Source organism: Ursus maritimus, unplaced genomic scaffold (assembly GCF_017311325.1).
Source record: "Ursus maritimus isolate PB19 unplaced genomic scaffold, ASM1731132v1 scaffold_11, whole genome shotgun sequence".
Lineage (NCBI taxonomy): Eukaryota > Metazoa > Chordata > Mammalia > Carnivora > Ursidae > Ursus > Ursus maritimus.
In genome coordinates this window covers 62,278,810-62,299,912 of record NW_024423453.1, presented here as the reverse complement: position 1 = coordinate 62,299,912, position 21,103 = coordinate 62,278,810, and the positions used below count along the sequence as shown (strand labels likewise).

Below are 21,103 nucleotides of genomic sequence, written 5' to 3'. Positions count from 1 at the left end.
ATGCTTTATATTCGGTTAAGAATGTGAGCCACAGGGTGCCTGGGTGTCTCAGTTGAGTGTTAGACTCTTGATTTCGGCTCAGGTCATGATCTCAGGTCATGGGATCCAGGCCCCCATCAGGCTCAGCGTGGACTGTGGAGCCTGCTTGGGATTCTCTCTCTCCCTCTTCTCTCTCCCTGACCAATCTCTCTCTAAAACAAAACCAAAACAAGCAATGGGATCTGTAACGAGGTCTCTCTGGGCAGAACCTCACAAAAGCAGAGTTATGGGACCGATCAATGAAGTGAATGCTGATGGTCGTGGCGCAGTTGACAGCCTGGAATTTCTGACAACGATGGCAAGAAAAATGAAAGACACAATGAGGAAGAAACGAGAGCAGTCCGTGTGTTTGATAAAGATGTCAGTGGCTGTATGAGTGCAGAGCTTTGCTGTGTGATGACAAACCTGGGAGAGAAGCAAGCAGATGCTGAGGTTGACAAGATGGACAGGGAAGCAGATGTTCATGGCGCCGACCATGTGAACTATGAAGAGTTTGTACTCATGACAGCAATGTGCAGACGTTGTACAGAATGGGTTCAAATGTACCAAATTGTTTATCTGCCTCTTCCTTGTAACTTATCTGTAAAAGGTTTTCCTCCTGCTGTCCAAAAATAGGCAGGTACAGTGATTAGGACCTCATTCCTCCATATTTTCTTCCCTTATCTTTCTGTCCTTGTCCTGAAACCTTGCTTGAGAAAATCGATCCAGTCACATGGTGCACGTGGCTTCCTCTGGATAAATCTAAGTCATTCTGCACACCTCAACGTAGATGGAGTTGGTCAAATGGGGGAAGATCTGGGTTGTGCCTTTTTTTAAAAGTAGTTTTGGTTGGGAAGCGTCAGCATGTTGTAGACGCGAGGAGACATAACTCTTATGTGGAGTGTGGACAGTCAGCATTATGTACTTCACAGTTGCTCTATTGCAAAAAGGGTGTATGACGCACATACTCATTATGTTTTTGTACTGCCGGTCCTGTACTAGAAACATTTTCTTTTATCGTTACTTGCTTTTTAAACTTTGTTTAGCCCCTTAAAGAAAATTTGCTTATGGGACAATTGGCCTCAAATCCATTCCAAGTTAGGCATTTGTTTTCCAATAAAAAATTACAATTTACTCTATCCCCCCTCTCCCCTCCCAAAAAAGAATCAGAGTTTTTACCTGGTCCTGGATGGCAATGATGGCTGAAGGATGTTTTCACCAAAGGTCTTCTGAGGGACGCTTGGGCCTTTCCTATAATGTGGCCTAGAGTGGGAGCCCCTGGTCCTGTCCTGACCCCCCACAGCAAGCCAGAGATCCTGCAGCAGAAGGCTCTCTCCTGCTTGTTTGACCAAGTTAGCTGGGGCAAAGGGCCCCAGGGGATTTGAAGGGCTTTCTGTTAGTGTTCTCTCCTCAAGGCACTGAGTTGAGTGTCGGAGCAGGCTAAGTTCAGATCTTGAAGGGTCTTCTACTGTAGTTTACAAATATAGGATGGTTAGATCTGGTGAGCTCTTTGGAAGGGGAGTCGGCTCTGAAGGCTCATCTACCAGCTCTGTTGGAAATCCTATGGTGGAAGCAGGGCCCTGTGCAGAGCGCAAGAGGCCAGACTTTAGAGGATGGGGACCAGCAGAGCTGGCTGTGTGGCTCTGATTTACTCTTGTGACACACTTGCCTGGGTGTGGGGGATGAAGCCCTGCCTGCGCCTCCAGTCACAAGCCTTCTGTGATTGGATCGTCTTGACCGCTTAAGGCCAGAACTGATTTCATGTTCAGTAAGCAGTAAGACTGGTGAGGAAAAGGAGGAAGACTAAACTATTCGTGATCTGGAAGGAAAGGAAAAACCGGCTTTCAAATGATCCTTTCGAAAGGAGAGGGCAGTAAAACGATGTGGTCACAGCCTACAGAATATCACTGAGGGCCTTATTACCTTAACCCATCTGCTTTTCTAGTCTGGTTCATTCTAAGGATAACATCTGAGTTATCCTTTGCACAAGACTTACAGGCCGCTAGGCTATTTAATCTGGGACCAGTTTGTGCCTTCCGTTGGTGCACGGCGGACCGCTACCAGCTGTAAAGATTTGAAGGCTTCGCTAGGATGCCCTGACTTGGTGTTTCCTGCTCTCTGTATGGTCCCTTCCACCGTGACCATTAGATGCAGTTGATGTCAGCATTGTGCTGTGTCAATTCTAAATCTCTGCCCCGCTTTTGTCTGCCTGCTGTGTTTGATCCCCTTTTCACAGAGCCCAGCTCACAGCAGGCTCTTGACGGGCTTCCTGTCGGTCCACTCAGCAGTCTCTTTAGTTCAGTTTCAGAGTCCAATCTGCTTTTTGCCTGTGAGCTGACAATCTTCGGGAGCTTGTGTTTGGTGGGGTCGGGAGCACAAATGTTGCATAACGAGCTCCGCTGCTTTTTTATTGCAGGGTATTTGTAGAGAAATGCCGGTCACTAGGATGCTGCAGCAGGTCGCGGGCCAGATGCTGGGGAGACCGGCCTGTGGCTGCTGGACAGCTGGCCCTCCGCTCCGGTTTCTGGGCACTTCTCCTCGGCAGATTCCAGCAGATGCCAACTTCCACTCTGCCTCTTTCTCTGGAACAGACCAGCCACGCGTCCTAATTACAGGTTGGGGGGGGGGTTGTTTTGTTTTGTGTTCTTTTCTTTTTTCCACATTTGCAACTTGATTTTTTCTTCTTTCTTTCTTTCCTTCCTTCCTTCCTTCCTTCCTTCTTTTCTTTCTCTCTCTCTTTCTCTCTTTCTCTCTCTTGTTTTTCTTTCTGTGCTGTTTCTGGATGGTTCTGTGTTTAGAACGGCTATCATGCTACATGTTAGCATACTAGCTAACATGTATTCATCAGAAATGACCTTTTCCACGATTGGCTTCCTCCAGAACATGGCAAGCCCACAACCCTTATAGTGTCCTGTTGCCAGTGCTTTGTTTGCATGTTGTAATTTTTTATTGTCTGAAGGTTGGATATAGGAAAGGACGGGGCCAAGAAGCTACTGGGGAGCTGCGATCGCTGGGGGGGCCAGGGCTCGCGGGCAGCGCGGGTGCAGGGACTAGGGCATGGGCGGGGCATCGGGTGCACCTTTCCTTGGCCAAACTCCTCAACCCAAACGCCCCATCATCCATCCCCAGCACCTGTGGCACATTTGTGTGTGGGAGACAGAGGAGACACGTTAGGGCCTGCCTGAGGAACCCATTCCCACCATCTTAGAATGTCGTTGATCTCTTCGTCCCCAGACTCGCCTCCTGTGTTCCTTACCTCCTGTCCACCCGGCCCTGCTCGCTCCGGACTTCTTCGGGCATTCCAAGTCCTTCTAGCCAACCCAGCCCGCCTCCGATGTAATGGACACACTTTATTTCCTTCTTCCCACCAGATTGTCTCCCCTTGGCTTCTCACGTTCCTCAGTGTCTGTGTGTGTGTGTGTGTGTGTGTGTGTGTGTGTGTGCGCGCGCGTTTCTTTCACTGCCTCCTTCTCCCCTCCTACTGGAAATGGACTTCAGGTGTAGTCACGTCCCCTCTGCAGCATCCTCCCTGGTTCACCCCACTTGTCTCATGGTGGTTTACTCCCTCCTGCCTCCACCAACAGAGCATCTTCTAGAACCCGATGGCAGTGTCAGTGGGCCTGGTTCCAGTCCTGTGGTAACAAGCGCTTATAGGAAATCCTACTTTCTGTATCTCCCTGCCTCGTTTATTTCTCCCAAATGAAATTTACAGTTGCATTCCCCCAGATGTACTCACAGCCCCAGCTCACCATTTCTCTCAGTGGCATTTTTAAGCCTCCAAATTAGGAAGCTCTAATCCTCATTTTTAATTTCCTTCATGGCTCCTTGTCGATTCAGTTGTCTGCCCTATTTTCAGATGACTTCCTGGTTTGTCCCCTCTTTCCCCTCTCGCGCCCCAGCCAGTTCTAATGGGGGATGGGCTTCTGGATAATCCTTCTGGAGGCTGATCTCAACCTATTCTGTTTGGCTTTGAGTGTTTTGGCACCTGTTGCACTCAAGCTTCAGAGCCCATCAAATAATGAGGGCAGGTCTCGGAGGGAATTCCTGGACCAAGGAGCTAGGAGGTTGTCCAACGTTCTTGTGATTTTCCTCTTCCTGCACCCTTGCTTCCCATCAGCCACTGCATGCTGGAAAGAGTTTTGTCTCTGCAACTAACATTACCTGCATTGATCTCTGCCCTAGCTTGGAGGACATGACTTAGTTCTATCAGGTCAGACTGGGGCTTTCCCTAATTAGCTGAGATTGCCAGATAGTCTTATTCAGTTACTACATTCTGGGGATAATTTAATTGGTTAGATTTGGATTAAAGTTCCACTTTTTTCTTCTTCATCTAGGGGGTCTTGGCCAGCTTGGAGTGGGGCTTGCTAACTTTTTGAGGTAAGAGCCCAAAAAGCTGAAATTGAAAATCTGAGTTCTTCAGTATATATAGCTTGTCTTTGGCAACATTTAATCATATTATTTTGCTCTTAATATCATAGACTTGTAGCAGGTCCATGGCTCATCATCTCCCACACTGGTCCTTTGCCCTGTTTGAAAGANNNNATTGGACCAGTTATATCCTAGATGTACCAACTCATGTGTTTTGATTTTCCCTTCAGGAAACGATTTGGGAAGGACAACGTAATTTTGTCTGACATAAGGAAACCCCCCGATCACATCTTCCACAGTGGTAAGAGATCAAGATGCCTGATTTTTGTTTTATCTTTGATTTTCAAAATGCAGTTCGAGAGGCAGCTCATGGGATCAGTGTGTACAACAGCTCATAACCAGACTTGTGATGAAAAGAAAGGTGTTATTGAGGCCCAGTTGTGTGACTTTTAAAAAATTTCCAATTTGGGGGCACATGGGTGGTTCAGTCTGGTAAGTGCCCAGCTCCTGATTTTGCCTCAGTTCACGATCTCAGGGGTGTGAAATCAAACCCTGGGTCCGGCTCCCTGCTGGGCACGGAGCCCACTTGGTATTTTCTCTGTCCCACTCCTTCTGCCCCCCCCCCACTCACTCTTCCTTAAAAGGAAAAAAATCTGCTATTTTGGTCCCTCATAGTTCTGTGAAATGTCTACAGTAATGCTGCTGCTTGTTCAAGAGTTACAAGAACAGGAGAACTCTTCTGAACTTGAAGTAAAGTTTGGGAATGATATCTTTGGATGTTATTTGGGATAGTATTTTTGGAATAAAAACTTTGATTCCTGCCTATATGAGTTTTTAGTTAACTTCACTCAGAAGGAAAACAAACATTAAGTTCTGTAATGAAGAAAAGGAACTTGAAAAAATTTTGGGAAATTAATCCTCCTATTTCAACACAGACTTGCTCTTAAAAAAAAAAAAGATGTATTTATTTATTTTAGAGAGAGAACAGCAAGAGGGAGAGAGAGAGAATCCCAACAGATTCTGCATGCTAAGCTCAGAACCTGACATGGGGCTCGATCTCATGACTCTGAGATCATGACCTGAGGCAAAATCTAGAGTCAGACACTTTTTTTTTTTTAAGATTTTATTTATTTGTCAGAGGAAGGAAGAGAGAGAGCACACAAGCAGGGGGAGCAGCAGTCTCCCAGCTGAGCAAGGAGCCTGATGTGGGACTCGATCCCAGAATCCTGGGACCATGACCTGAGCAGAGGACAGACACTTAACTGACGGAGCCACCCAGGTGTCCCCAACATAGACTTGCTCTTAAACTGCTGTGCACACGCACAAACACTTCAACCTGCTCAAGTTTTCTCCTACCTTAGAAACATGTTGATAACGTCTCCTGGTCCTTCCTGGTTCCGTGTCAGCCTTTGGCTTTACCAGTACTTTGCTGTGAGTGGGGGAAGTTGCCACTGAACCAAACTGGCTCTGCCTAGCTCAGGCTTGTGGTTCTTCTATACCAAGCTGTATGTTCTTTTAAAAATCCACTTCTATTTCCTTTTGAAAATACATAACTTTTCAGCAGAGCGAAATCACCCTGTGCATGGATGGGTGGTATTAACAGCACCAACTCTGGAACCAGCGGCCCCCACTGGTTCCCCCGTTCCCCCACTCACTCTGTCTTGGCTGGTTCTTTCTTCTCTGTGCCTCAGTTTCCTTCCTGGTCAACTATAGCTCCCTTAAAGGCTGTATGAGAGCTAAATACACAGAAAGCCCTCAGAACAGCTCCTGGCAAGTGTAAGTCCTTTCTAAGTGCTAGCTATTATTACGTGGGGGTGGTTGGGCTTTGTTCTTCCATAAGCGAAATGCTGCATTGCGTCCAAGTGCTTTAGTCACCAAGTTGATCCTAATGGAATTCTCGAGTCAGCAGGGGTGGGGGAGAAGGTCTACTTCGCATTTAAACCCCAAACTTGAGCTTCTGTGGTTTTGCTGTGTTCCTGGTAGGTCCGTTTATTTATTCGGACATTCTGGATTACAAGAATCTTCGGGAGATCGTGGTAAACAACCGCGTCACCTGGTTGTTTCATTATAGTGCTTTGCTCAGTGCGGTTGGGGAGGCAAACGTGTCCTTGGCCAGAGCCGTAAATATCACCGGTAAGTTTCTGGGTCTTGCTCAAAATGGGCGATGTGCCAGTTTTTCCAGGTCTTTGGTAGGAGATTTTTCTGACGGTGCTCATGTCTGTTCATTTCAGGATTGCATAACGTCTTGGATGTTGCAGCAGAACACAGTTTGCGATTGTTTGTGCCTAGCACGATCGGAGCTTTTGGACCTACTTCTCCCCGGAATCCAACTCCTGATCTCTGTGTTCAGAGGCCCAGGACGATCTATGGGGTGTCCAAGGTCCACGCGGAGCTCATGGGAGAAGTAAGCCTTGCTTGTCAAGATGACTCAACGTTGCCTTTTCTGTTCTTTCTGCCTCGTGCACTTGCTGATTCATCCTTGGAGAGGACATTTCCCTCCACCCCCACTCCCACCCCCAGCCCAGCCCCCAGAAGTGCTTGCAAACTGATCGTGTTGGCCAAGTGGCAGGTAGTGATAGCTCCAGAAGAACTCCTTAGCCCTTGGCCATGTGATAGCACTCAGCTGCCCTTCTCAGAGGCCCCTCGATGGCACCCTCTTCTTCATTTGCTGCCTGTCTTACGGGTCCTGCTCCATTCTGTCAGGCTCCCAGTATTGGCAGTAATGCGAGGGGATTTTCAAACCTTGTGTTAATGGAGAACATCAAATGACTTTTGGTTCTGTTTTTTAAAATACTCTTTGTCTTAAAAACTCTATGCTAAGGGATGCCTGGGTGGCTCAGTCCGTTAAGCATTTGCCTTCGGCTCAGGTCATGATGGAGACCTACATCAGGCTCCCTGCTCACTGGGGAGCCTGCCTCTCCCTCTGCCTGCTGCTCCCCCTGCTCGTGCTCTCTCTCATGTTCTCTCTCATTTTCTCTCTCTCTCAAATGAATAAAATAAAAAATCTTAAAAACAAAACAAAAAACAACCAACTCTACAGCAAATGTGAGTTGGTGTCTGCTCCCTCAGCTGACCTATCAGGCATTGCCCTCCTCCCTCGAGGTGCTCCCCCGGGCTCTGTGAAATGCCGCACTGCAGGAACATGCTCTTGGAGGACTGTTCGGGGCGGCCAGCAGTGACTCTCTTCCAAAGAAAGTTTGGAAATCAGTGCAGGCTGATTTATTATTGACCATATTATGTCACCAGAGTGATTTTCTGAAGATAAAAAACTTAAGGGTTATTTATTAAAGAAAAGTGAGTGACTCTTAGAAATTCTACAGTCTAATTTCTTTTAGGAATATTTTAATAGAACTGCCTGGAAAGATAGTCCACCACCCCCCACCACCATCCAAAAAATAGCTGTTTTAGGGTTTGTTTTAAAGTCGTTTTTCTCTTTTTCTTAGTATTATCATTACCGGTACGGGTTGGATTTCCGATGCTTGAGATATCCTGGAATCATTTCAGCGGACTGCCAGCCTGGAGGAGGAACAACTGGTAAGTGCTGTTTTCTGTTTCTGCCCTACGTAGGATGGGCTTTCTTAATGCTATGAACAGGGGTGAGGGACCGGCTGTGTTTTTAGCGGTGTGCTGACCCAAGTTTCTGCCTGCCCTCTGGCAAGCGCATCTGAGAAGCTCATGGAATCCCACTGACTTGAACTTGTTAAGTAAGGGCAGCTCATGCTGGTGTTGCAAATCCAGCTCGGGATTGGCCATCCCCAGGGCTGGGCCATCCCCAGGGCTGGAATCAAACAGATAATATTCGAGAATAAATTTGTCATCCACAATGTAGGAAGACGCCAAATAGGAAATAGCCTCTTTCTTTAAATCCAGCCTTTGTTTCTTAATGCAGAGAGCTCTGCGAAAATGGACTGTATATATACATGCATATTTTTAAAGGAGCATAAGTGTTATGATTATGATTATGATTAATTTGGACTCAAGCATGCATTATATTCAGTAACTCCCATATTAGAAATCCTTCCCATATGAGGGGTCCTGAGATACAATAGAAAAGCTAAACCTTGACAAAATCTGAGTGATTTTAATTTTTTTAAATTTTATTTATTTATTATTTATTAGAGAGAGAGAGCACAAGCAGGGGAGCGGCAGGCAGAGGGAGAAGCAGACTCCCCGCTGAGCAAGGAACCCGGTGTGGGACTCGATCCCAGGACCCTGAGATCATGACCCTGAGCCTAGGCGTCCCAAAATCTGAGGGATTTTGAAGGAGATTTTCGTTTGGGTTACTTTTTAAAAAGCTTTTTGCCTTAATACAATGCCTCTCCAAGTATGCACTGGGAATCCCTCAGGATCTTTGGTTTCTTTCTTTTTTTTTTTTTTTAATAATGATTTTTTATTATATTATGTTAGTCACCATACAGTACATCCCCGGTTTTCGATGTAAGGCTTGATGATTCATTAGTTGTGTATAACACCCAGTGCACCATGCAATATGTGCCCTCCTTACTACCCATCACCGGTCTATCCCATTCCCCCACCCCCCTCCCCTCTGTAGCCCTCAGTTTGTTTCTCATAGTCCATAGTTTCTCATGTTTCATTCTTTGGTTTCTTTCAAAGGGTCCAAGAGGCCAAAACTCTTTCCATATCAATATTAAGATGTTATTTGCCTTCTTTTCACTTTCTTTACGAGTGCACTGTGAAGTTTTCCAGAGGCCGTGTGATGTGTGGCAGCACAGTGGGCTGAACGCACAAGCACGCAGGAGACTCCAGCTGTCTGCTACTAAGACAGAGAGATTGTCAAAATGGAAAACACACCGTTCTTTTCACTAAATGTTCTTTTGTTTCGAAAATATGTTCTTCATATACAATATCATGCATATGACTATGTGATGGGTTTATTATTATCATTTTAAGATGTAGTAGTATTTCCTTAAATGCTCGATTAATTTCTGGTATAGTAGATGTTGATGGAACCCACACTCCTAAGACCTCCTTGGGGGTCCTCAGTGGTGTTGAGGAGCATGAAGAGGTTCTGAGACTAAGGCATTTAAGAACCAGTACCCTGACACAAGAGGCTCATTCATCGTTTTGTTATAAGACAACCCACAGACAGGGTTCTCTTTCAGACTATGCGGTCCAGATCTTCCACGATGCCCTAAAGAATGGCAAATTTGAGTGCAACCTGAAACCCAGCACGAGGCTCCCAATGATGTATATCGATGACTGCCTCAGGGCCACTCTGGAAGTCATGGAGGCCCCAGCAGATTCCCTCTCCATGAGGACCTATAACGTCAATGCCATGAGCTTCACCCCTGAGGACCTGGCCCAGGAGGTTCTCAAGCACGTACCAGAATTCCAGATCGTGTACAACGTGGATTCTGTTCGACAGGCCATAGGTGGGTACATCATTGCAAAACCCCTCAAAACCCAAGTGAAGCTTCAGTCTGCACTGTGAGTCCCTTGAGGACACAAAGCATGGAGGATAAGGAGGGTTCTGACACATTCTGGAGAAGGAGCTGTTGTTGAGCCCACAGATGCTACAGTTTGGGGCACTGATATCTAAAGGGGGTAGAATCGTTCTATTCCAAATAAATAGCTTGTCAGCATTTCGCCATTTTATCATTGAAACATAAAACCAGCCTACAGCATAAGAAAACGTCCCTGGGTTTTCCGATGCTGTGACTGCCACTATTTCCCTGAGCACTGTCGGAGTATAAGATTCCTGCCTTACGACTTCATGGGAGATTTTAATAGTGTGTCACAATTCCCAGTGCCTGACAGTCGACGTGTCAATAGAATCTTCTAATCTAAGAGGGTGGCTACGTATGCACATAATGGCCACTCTGGTCTGCTCAGAGGAGGAATTTCAGAGAGTGAATTTCTTTTGTGGTATCTTGGGTGATAGACCTTTATATAGAATGTGCTAGACGTTTTTGCAAATGTAGAGCTGGAATAACTGAAGCTTCTCTTCCATGTCTTTTCCTAGCGGATAGTTGGCCGATGAACTTTGATGACAGCAATGCTCGGAAGGACTGGGGGTGGAAACACGATTTTGATCTTCCAGAGTTGGTGACAACCATGTTGAACTTCCACGGTTCTGATACTAGAGTTGCCCAAGCTAACTGAGGGAGTCGGAAGGGAGAGCTCATGTATCCTGGACCACTGTCAAGGGAAAACCGTAATGACCCCAAGGTTATAGACCCCAAGGAACCTAGATTATCTGGAATGGAAGGACGAATTGGATGAGATTTTGGCAGCTTATATTGAACTGCCAGATTGGGGAATCAAGTTGGCTTTTGCATTTCCAAAATGCTGTAGGTTTGGTGGTAGGACTTCTAAACCTTTGCTGTTTGCCTAAACTTGCCCAAACACACATACCACAGAATGAAGACTTCCAGTCAGAATAGTTGCCATTTCCTTAATTCAGATGAATTGACCATTTTGGGGAAGGTGGATGTATGTGATGTTTGTCTTCAATTAAATTTAATTTAAATATCACTCCTAAGACTCCATTTTTCCCTTGACTAGAGACCAAAGATTACATTTTTAAAAAGATGATCTTCTAATTTAAAAGTACACTATCCCATCAGGACATAAATGTTTGCTGTAAAATCCCATGTTCATAATGTTCAAGAGATCGTAACACTTCTTCAAAAATTATCACTTCTAATTTACTTTTCTGTAAAAAGATGTATCTGTAGGAAATGAAGAATATCAAAGATGATCCAACTAGTAATGGGGAGAACCTCTTATTCTGATTACCTTCTTAGTGAGTGAGCTGAGTATTGATTATCAGGACTGTAATTCTCTTCCCTGGTCATGTCAGTCTCCTGGAGGAGTTTGTGTAAATATGCAGATGTCTGGGCTCCACCCCTTCAGGCTGACTCAACAAATGGGAATTCGAATCTCAAAGCGCCACCTGTTATTCTGTTCCAGCTATGGCCCACTGGACCAGGTCCACACACTGTTTTCTAAAGAGAGCTTTTCTTGTGACAGCTTTTTTTTTTTTTTTTAGAATTTATTCATCTATTTGACAGAGAGATCATGAGAGAGAGAGCACAAGCAGGGGGAGTGGCAGAGGGAGAGGGAGAAGAAGACTCCCGCTGAGCAGGGAGCCGGACACGGCACTTGATCCCAGAACTCCAGGACCATGACCTGAGCCGAAGGCAGCCCCTTAACCAACTGAGCCACCCAAGCACCCCAGCCTTTTTCCATATACTTTTAGATTGAGCTTTCAGGAGAGCCGCTCTAAACCCTTCTGAAGCATTCCTGTATAAATATATATGGATTTACTTTCTTCCAGCCACTTCAGGATGCCTGTGAAATCACTAGAGATAGAACTGCTCACAGGCATGCTGGACAAAGCTGTCATGGACTAAAAGGCATTTCTATTATGTGCTTAATGACAGGGTTCTGTATTTGGAATTTTTAACTGCAGGGGTAGGACCGTGAACTTTTTTGGAGGCATAACTGGATTTAAAATCTAGTTTTTTGGGGCGCCTGGGTGGCTCAGTCAGTTAAGAATCCAAGTCTTGATTTCAGGGTCATCGTGAGTTCAAGCCCCATGTTGGGCTCCATGCTGGAAAAAAAAATATTTAACTTTTAACTGGAGGACTTCTAAATAATTGAATGATTTAATAGTTTATTGTTTTTTTTCCCTACTTAATATAATGAAGCTTATACTTGTGTATATTATTTTCTAAAACCAGATAGCAATGAGGTTTTCTTTTAACAACTTTACTAGATTTATTTCACATACTGTTAAATTTACTCAAAGTTTTGTTTAAGTTTTTTTTCCCAGTTTTATTGAGAAGTCGTTGATGTACATCACTGCAAAAGTTCAAGGTATATTGCATGATGGTTTGATTGTGAAATGATTGCCATACTAGGCTTAGCTAATATCCATCATCTCCTAGAGATACAATAAAAAGAAAGGCAAAAAGAATAAAGGGAAAAAAATGTTCTCTTAGTGATGAGAGCTCTTAAGATTGACTCTCTTAACAGCCGTCCTGTATATTATCCAGCAGTGATAACTAGAGTCATCATGCTGGTTATCACATCCCTAGTACTTACGTATCTTATCACTGGAAGTTTGTACCTTTTGACCACTTTCCTCCAATTCCCCCTTCCCCCATCCTCCACCTCTGGTAACCACAGTTCTGACTGATTTCTTTTCTATGAGGTTGGGCTCTGTCATCTTTTTTTCCCCCACATGTAAGTGAGATCATACAGTTTTTGTCTTTCTCGGTGTGACTTATTTCACTTAGCATAATGCCTTCAAGGTCCATGCATGTTGTTGCAAGTGGTAGGATTCCTCCTCTTTTCATCTTTCATGGTCTCATCTTACAATGGTTTCCATTGTGAATATATACCATAACTTTATTCATTTGTCCGTCAATGGACACTTTGATTGTTTCCATGTCTTGCCTCTTATAAATAATGCTACTATGAATATGAGGGTGCAAATGTCTTCTCAAGTTAGTGTTTTAGTTTTCTTGGGTATATTCCCAGAAGTGGAATTGCTGGATCAGAGGGTAGTTGTATTTTTAATTTCGTGAGGATCCTCCATACTGTTTTTCACAGCAGCTGCACCAGTTTACCGTCTTGCCAACAGTGCACGGGGGTTCCCTTTTCTCCACAACCTTGCCAGCATGTGTTCTCTCTTATCTTTTTTTTTTTTTAAAGATGCATCTATTTATTTTAGAGACATAGAGTGCATGAGCCAGGGGGTGGGGGAGCAGCAGAGGGGAAGCAGATTCCCCACTGAGGACGGAGCCCGATGTGGGGCTCCATTTCACTACCCTGAGATCATGACCTGAGCTGAAACAAGAGTTAGTCGCTTAACCAACTGAGCCACCCAGGCATCCCCTCTCTTGTCTTTTTGATGATGGCCATTCTAACAGGTGCGAGGTAATACTTCATTGTGGTTTTAATTTGCATTTCCCTGATGATGAGTGATTGAGCATCTCTTCATGTACGTGTTGGCCATCTACAGGTCTTTGGAGAGCCATCTACTTAGGTCTTTTACCCATTTTTGATTTGGGTTATTTGGTTTTTTGCTATTGAGTTGCATGAGTTCCTTATATATTTTAGACACTAACCCCTCATCAGATGTGTGGTTTGCAAATATTTTTTCCCATCCAGTTGGTTGTCTTTTCACTTTGTCGATGGTTTCTTTTGCTGGGCAAAAGTTTGGTGTTTTTTATCTAGTTGCTTGAGCTTGAGGTGTCCTATCCAAAAAAAAAAAAAAATCATAATCAAGATGTAAGTCAAGGCTCTTCAGTTGGGAGGGGCCCAGGATCGATCCTCAGACTTGACTCTGAACTAATCCCCCTGCCTGTGTATAGCATAGGAACGCTCCCTGACTGGCACTGACTTTGCTCTGAGGGCAATGAGCTCTGCCCACCTGCCTTTCCCTTCAAGTGCTGCTGGGCCACACAGCTTCCAGGAGTTGTGGTCAACCCTTCTGGCCAGACGGGACTGGAAGACACTCTCCACAGTGGGTGGGGCTGTGATTCAACTCCTTGCCTTGGTGTAGGCAAGTCAGGCTCTAAAGCTGGCAAAATTTCTTGTTTGAGGATCTAGATCAGGCAGATCTCCACCCTGCCAAGGTCCTTAGAGTGCATCCCCAACTTGGGTCTGCAGGTGAATGGTGCCGCTGGTTGGGATTACTACGTGGGTACTGCAGGTATGCGCTTGGTCTCCTATGATCTGTGTGACATGCCCGTGTGTTGCAAGCCCCTCCAACATTCTGTCACAATCTGATTCCCAGTGGCTGAGCCCTGCAGTTTCCCCTGCAATCCTTGTGGTGCAAGATCAGAGTAGAGGCTCCTGCCAAGTGACCCACAGTGGTTGTTACCCTTGGGTTCTCTTCCCGCTGGAAGATCTGGAAGCTCAGGAGAGGCGTCTTCATGTGGTCTGGCCTGGCAGAGCAAGAGTGCGTTCAACGTGTAGCTGCTCTTCTTACCTTCTAGCTCAGTGCGTCCTGGTCTCTGTGGCATGGGATAGAGGGGAGGTGTGCTTCAGCCCCACCCCTGTGTTCTAGGATTCTCTCCATGGCGTCTTGTTCTTGAATCCTTGTTAGTTGTTCCAATGAGGGGGAGCGAAGTCAGGAACAACCTGTGTTGGAATCTTGGGGACATCATCCATTTAAGTTTCTAGTTCAGTGATTTTTTTTTCCTGTATATTCGCAGAGTTGTGCAACTGTCACTGTAATTGGAAGCCGTTTCAATATCCCGCAGAGAGATGGTCTATTAGCCCTCTCCACCTTAGGCAAACACTAATTTACTCTCTGTGTCTATGGATTTGACTGTCCTGGACAGTCCACATAAGTGGGATCACAAGATGCAGCCTTTTTTTGAGTGGCTTCCTTAATTCAGCATAAAATTTTTAAAGTTCATGTGGTAGCATGTATCACTATTTCTTTCCTTTCATCGCTAATATACCACATCTTGTTTCCATCAGTTGGGAGACATTTAGCTTGTTACAAATCATGCTGTTATGAATATTTGTATAGATAATTGTGTTTTTGGAGCTCATTTATTGTTATCAGTTTGAAAAACAATTCTTAAGCTCTCTTAATTTATTCTCCATTATCTTAAAGGAACAGAAATTAATCATTTCCATGAGAAGGGAAGAAGCAACTGACCTGAGTGGCCCTCTGTCCCTTAGACTTTAGTCTTCAGTATTTCAGCCAGATTTCTTGGATGACCTAAATTGGGGCCCTTTGGAGGGATTTGTTCGAGAAAACGGCTTCCTTAATAAATCTTTCTAAATCTACACACACACCTCCAGGAGAATCTGAAAGAAGTGTAAAAGAACAATGAATACTTCAAAATACATAAATTCTTACTCAGTGGCATTTTTGCACTCCAATTAAGACTAAAATTAGAGTTGCCCTTTCTATTTACACACTCAATATCTGGGGCACATCTTGGGGTCCCAGGAGATGATTCAGTGTCATGCTATAAAAAGCTCTCCTTTGTGTTGGGAGAAGAGGTTTTTTTTTTTTTTTTATGGTTAATTTGGAAATGATCTGAATAGCTGCTTAGAAGACAAAAGTGGGGGTTTAACTATAAAAATAGGGTTTTTTTAAGTGAGAAAAGGAAGAATATAAAGGTTGACTTTGCTCAGATGTCTTACATCCTACAGATTTCCACAGACTCCTGATGTGGCTGCCATCGGGAATACTGTTCAAAATTGAGAAACAGGCTCTGGGCAATGAATATTATTGCACTGTTTTGGACATTTCCTGTAGAAGGGGGTGGATACTAATAGTATTCTTTAACTCACATAGGCCAGGTTTGCTGATTTGTTACTGTATTTTATAGCGAGGGCATGAGTCTTCAAAAAACCTTTTAAATCTTTTCACTTAAAAATATTAAGAATTCAGGGGTGCCTGGGTGGCTCAGTTGTTTAAGGGTCTGCTTTTGGCTCAGGTCATGATCTCAGGGCCCTGGGATTGAGGCCTGCATCTGGCTCCCTATTCAGTAAGGGAGTCTGCTTCTCCCTCTCACTCTGCCTGTCCCTGCTGCTTGTGCTCTCTTTCTCTTCTCTCAAATCAATGAATAAAATCTTTTTAAAATAAAAGTTAAGAATTCAGGGGCACCTGGGTGACTCAGTCAGTTAAGCGTCGGCCTTCAGCTCAGGTCAAGATTTCAGGGTCCTGGGATGGAGCCCCGCGTTGGGCTCCCTGCTCAGGGGGAATCAGCCTCTCCCTCTGCTGCTCCCCCCCCCCCACACTCATGCTCTCTCTCGCTCTGTCTCCCTCTCTCAAATAAATAAAATTTTTAAAAATAAATAAAATTAAGAATTCAAACAAGATATGTAATGAAAAAAGTTGTCTTCTCTAAACCCAGTCAATAAGTGATGTTAGCAGTATAATGTGTATCTATATTTTCCCCCATGCTTATATATGGTGCAGTATCAAATGGCCAAACATTTTTTTCCTTTTTCAATTGTAAAAGTAGTGCTAAGACAACATTGCCAAAAGTTTTGGAATAGAATCACTTGCAGTTTTTGCCACCTAATATACTAACTGTTTTTTAATATTTCCATCCACTCTTTTCATATATGTTATAAGTAACTTAAATATAGTTTTAATATTTACCATTTAAGAATAGCTGCATAATAATCCATTGACTAGAATATCATAATTATGTAACGATTCCACATTTTAACTGCTTTTCTTAGAAACCTCAAAATACCAAACAACAACAACAACAACAAAAAACCAAAAACCTGGAAATACAATTACTAGGCCAGTATATAAACACTTTATTTGCCTCTTAATTTTATGTAATCAAATTGCTATTGAGAAAGTTGAATTAATTTATGAAATTAATTAGAAATTCTGCTCTACTATCAACATCCCTTCTCTTCGTACATATTTATTTACTAAGATATGGTTTACATTTCTTTAAACGTTTTATTTTTTAAAAGGTTTTGGGAATATAAACAATTTTTTGCTGGAGAATCTTATCCTAACTGAACGAGATTTGAACTAATGTGATAAAGACACTAGATCTTGACTAATCTAATGGTTACTGCTTCTAAATCAGAGCTGTGGTTCCATAAGCCACCCACGAGATAGTAATCCTGTCTTTAAATCACATTTTTATTAAGATAATTTAGGGTACTTTTTTGAAAATAGAATTATGTCATTTTTCATGTTCTCATATCATGTATGGTCACAAGGGGACTAAATTGAACAGGCAAGGCCTCATCTTCCAGTGTGAAGGTCCCCCAAAGCCTTTCTGCTCAACTTAACTTTTAGGGTTGCAGATGAGATGATAAAATATACACCTTTAATATTGTGTGTTTCAAATTTGTTCATCTATTAACCAAAAAATAAGCTTTCCCCTCATTTAATTCACATTTTGTGAATGTTATTCAAACTTCAAATTCACTTTTTTTTTTAAGATTTTATTTATTTGAGAGAGAGAGATCACTAGCAGGGAGGGGGGCAGGGAGAGGGAGAAGCAGACTCCCCGCTGAGCAGGAAGTCTGATGTGGGGCTCTATCTCAGGACCCTGGGATCATGGCCCGAGTCAAAGGCAGATGCTTAACCAACTGAGCCACCCAGGTGCCCCTCAAATTCACTTTTGACATTAACTTTTGTATTCTAACAAACCAAGAGCAAATGATCTTTTGTTCCAATTTGTTTGACATGCAACATATTTAAAGTTAACTCTACGCCCAACATGGGGCTTGAACTCATGACCCCGACATCAAGAGTCACATGCTCTCCCGAACTAAGCCAACCAGGCACTCCTAGACACAGTGTTGTTTAATCCATGTGTGATGCTATTGATGGAAATTTTATCCCAAACTACAAGCACCCCTCTGCTTAATACCAGGGCATTCAAAATCCATCCTGTGATTGCCACACCATCACTTACAGTATTGCTTTCAGTGATTTTTAAGCAGCACCCAACACTTGAAATTGTAGCTTCAGGATCTCAGGGAACATTAGCAAATACGTGAATTTACCACCTTCTCTACAGTCTGTCCTATCAGCGCCTGATATTAGCATTGCTGAAGGTTGTCTGAGGCTAATTATATATTTCCACCAACAGCATTTTGTTCAGGTTATTAACAGTGCTTAGGGTATCGTCTCATAAGGCGAGACTCTCTAAGGGATACTTTTAGAAGAAAAATTTACGCTATGTTGAGGCACATGTAATATATTCTCTATTGATATATTTTCTTGAAGTCCTTAAGGAAAAAAGATTTAAGGAATTTATTAACAAGAGACAGTTAAAATTTTTTACTTTGACGAGTTCTTTATTTTAATGTAATTCTCATGTGACTTCAGGAATCTAAAATATATAGATTATTGAGAAAAGTTTAAAGATAATTTCTGGTGTGCAAGGATTAACCAGAGTAAGTCCCCCTCCCCCAAGGATTGTGCTTGTCCAATTTTTTCACACTTGAGGCACTGAGAAAATACATCATTAAAAGCATAATTTTAAAATGTCGTTAGAATATGCCATTTTTTGTAACACACCATTTTTATGTTCCATTAAGAAAGAAAAACTTTTCCAATTAAATAGGTAATGCTTTTACATTACTTGGAATTAATATTTTTTATCTTACTGGAGAACTCCTTTAGACTTCACTAAACATAGATTTTTATCACTCGTGCATACATAAAAAGAGAAATAGTCAAAGCATATTTTGTATACCTAAGACTTCAGGACTGACTTTTCTAAATCACTGTTGACTCCAATGTCCGCTTTGTTCTCCCCAGTGTTATTCTCTGTGCCAATAAGAGTGTTGATAAGCGGGCATTTCTTAAAAGAATTCATAAAAACCAAAAATCACTGGTGCTGTAAATCAGCTTTACAATTACATCAAGTTAGTATCCTTGTGAACCTGCTTCAGGGATGTAGCCAAGTGTATCTGATTCACCTACACCTGGCTCCCAAGAGCTTGAAAGCTGACACCCATCCTGCAGGTTTCTCTCCTGTGCTTTTCAAGGTGCCTGTGTAGACAATGCCAACACTATGAAAATTGCCACCTGCTCAACAGCAGCTAGAAGATACAGCCTGGGGCACCTGGGTGGCTCAGTTGGTTAAGCGTCTGCTTTCAGCTCAGGTCATGATTCCAGAGTCCTAGGATCCAGTCCTGCATCAGGCTCCTTGCTCATCAGGGAGCCTACTTCTCCCTCTCCCTCTGCCTTCCGCTCCCCCTACTTGTGCGCCCTCTCTCTCTGTGTCAAATAAATAAATAAAATCTTTAAAAAAAAATAAGATACAGCCTGATTTCAAAGACTTTATTTTTTTTATTTTTTACGTCTTTTTTTATTATGCTATGTTAGTCACCATACAGTACATCCTTAGTTTTTGATGTAGTGTTCCATGATTCATTATTTATGTATAACACACAGTGCTTCATGCAATATGTGCCTTCCTTAATACCCATCACTGGCCTATCCCAATCTCCCACCCCTCTCCCCTCTAAAACCCTCAGATTGTTTCCCAGAGTCCATAGTCTCTCATGGTTCATTCCCCCTTCTGTTTACCCAGCCTTCGTTCTTACCTTCCTTCTCCTACCGATCTTCCTGCTATTTCTTATGTTCCATAAATGAGTGAAACCATATGATAATTGTCTTTCTCTGCTTGACTTATTTCACTTAGCATAATCTCCTCCAGTCCCATCCATGTTGCTGCAAATGTTGGGTAATCGTTCTTTCTGATGGCTGAGTAATATTCCATTGTATATATGGACCGCATCTTCTTAATCCATTCGTCTGTTGACGGGCGTCTCGGCTCCTTCCACAATTTAGCTATTGTGGACACTGCTGCTATGAACATTGGGGTGCATATGGCCCTTCTCTTCACTACGTCTGTATCTTTGGGGTAAATACCCAGTGGTGCAATTGCTGGATCATAGGGTAGCTCTGTTTTTAACTTTTTAAGGGACTTCCACACTGTTTTCCAAAGTGGCTGTACCAACTTGCATTCCCAACAGTGTAAGAGGGATCCCCTTTCTCCACATCCTCTCTAACATTTGTTGTTTCCTGCCTTGTCAATTTTTGCCATTCTAACTGGTCTAAGGAGGTATCTCAATGTGGTTTTGATTGAATTTCCTTGATGGCTAATGATTTTGAACATTTTTTCATGTGTCTGTTAGCCATTTGTATGTCTTCATTGGAAAAGTGTCTGTTCATATCTTCTGTCCATTTTTTGATTTGATTATTTGTTTCTTGTATTGAGTTTGAGAAGTTCTTTGTAGATCTTGGATACCAGTCTTTTTCTGTAGTGTCATTTGCAAATATCTTCTCCCATTCCGTGGGCTGCCTCTTAGTTTTTTTTGACTGTTTCCTTGGCTGTGCAGAAGCTTTTTATCTTGATGAAGTCCCAAAAGTTCACTTTCTCTTTTGTTTCTCTTGCCTTTGGAGATGTGTCATGAAAAAAGTTGCTGTGGCCGATGTCAAAGAGGTTGCAGCCTATGTTCTCCTCTATGATTTTGATGGATTCCTGTCTCACATCGAGGTCTTTCATCCATTTGGAGTTTATCTTTGTGTATGGTGTGAGAGAACTGTCAAGTTTCATTCTTTTGCATGTAGCTGTCCAATTTTCCCAGCACCATTTATTGAAGAGACCGTCTTTTTTCCATTGGATGTTTTTTCCTGCTTTGTCAAAGATTAGTTGCCCATATAGTCGAGGGTCCATTTCTGGAGTCTCTGTTCTATTCCATTGGTCTATGTGTCTGTTTTTGTGCCAGTACCATGCTGTCTTTGTGATCACAGCTTTGTAGTATAGCTTGAATCAGGCAACGTGATACCCCCAGCTTTGTTTTTCCTTTTCAACAATTCCTTGGTGATTTGTGGCCTTATTTATTTTTTTATAAGATTTTATTTATTTATTTGACAGAGAGAGACACAGTGAGAGAGGGAACACCAGCAGGGGGAGTGGGAGAGGGAGAAGCAAGCTTCCTGCTGAGCAGGGAGCCTGATGCGGGGCTCGATCCCAGGACCCTGGGATCATGACCTGAGCCGAAGGCAGACACTTAACTGAGACTGAGCCACCCAGGTGCCCCGATTTCAAAGACTTTAAAGCATGGAAGAAAATGTGAGCCTCAGCCATGAAAGAAAGAAAGAAAGAAAGAAAGACTGAAAGGAAGGAAGGAAGGAAGGAAGGAAGGAAGGAAGGAAGGAAGGGGAAAAAGAAAGAAAGAAAGAAAGAAAGAAAGAAAGAAAGAAAGAAAGAAAGAA

General features: G+C 43.2%; 1 protein-coding gene across 1 annotated transcript; it reads left to right on the top strand.

The window, feature by feature from the left end:
* The first annotated feature begins 2,449 nt into the window (after positions 1 to 2,449).
* Positions 2,450 to 10,509, top strand: LOC103675937 (L-threonine 3-dehydrogenase, mitochondrial). Its single transcript, XM_008705077.2, has 8 exons — positions 2,450 to 2,633; positions 4,353 to 4,395; positions 4,617 to 4,687; positions 6,370 to 6,519; positions 6,618 to 6,790; positions 7,830 to 7,920; positions 9,510 to 9,779; positions 10,370 to 10,509. The coding sequence occupies exons 1-8, from the start codon at positions 2,450 to 2,452 to the stop codon at positions 10,507 to 10,509; spliced, it is 1,122 nt and encodes a 373-aa protein (XP_008703299.1).
* The last annotated feature ends 10,594 nt before the right edge of the window (positions 10,510 to 21,103 follow it).

Coding starts and splice junctions, on each gene's coding strand:
- LOC103675937 (XM_008705077.2), top strand. CDS start 2,450: ATGCCGGTCACTAGGATGCTGCAGCAGGTCGCGGGCCAGATGCTGGGG. Junction 4,688..6,369: donor CGATCACATCTTCCACAGTG/GTAAGAGATCAA, acceptor TGTTCCTGGTAG/GTCCGTTTATTTATTCGGAC. Junction 9,780..10,369: donor TTCTGTTCGACAGGCCATAG/GTGGGTACATCA, acceptor GTCTTTTCCTAG/CGGATAGTTGGCCGATGAAC.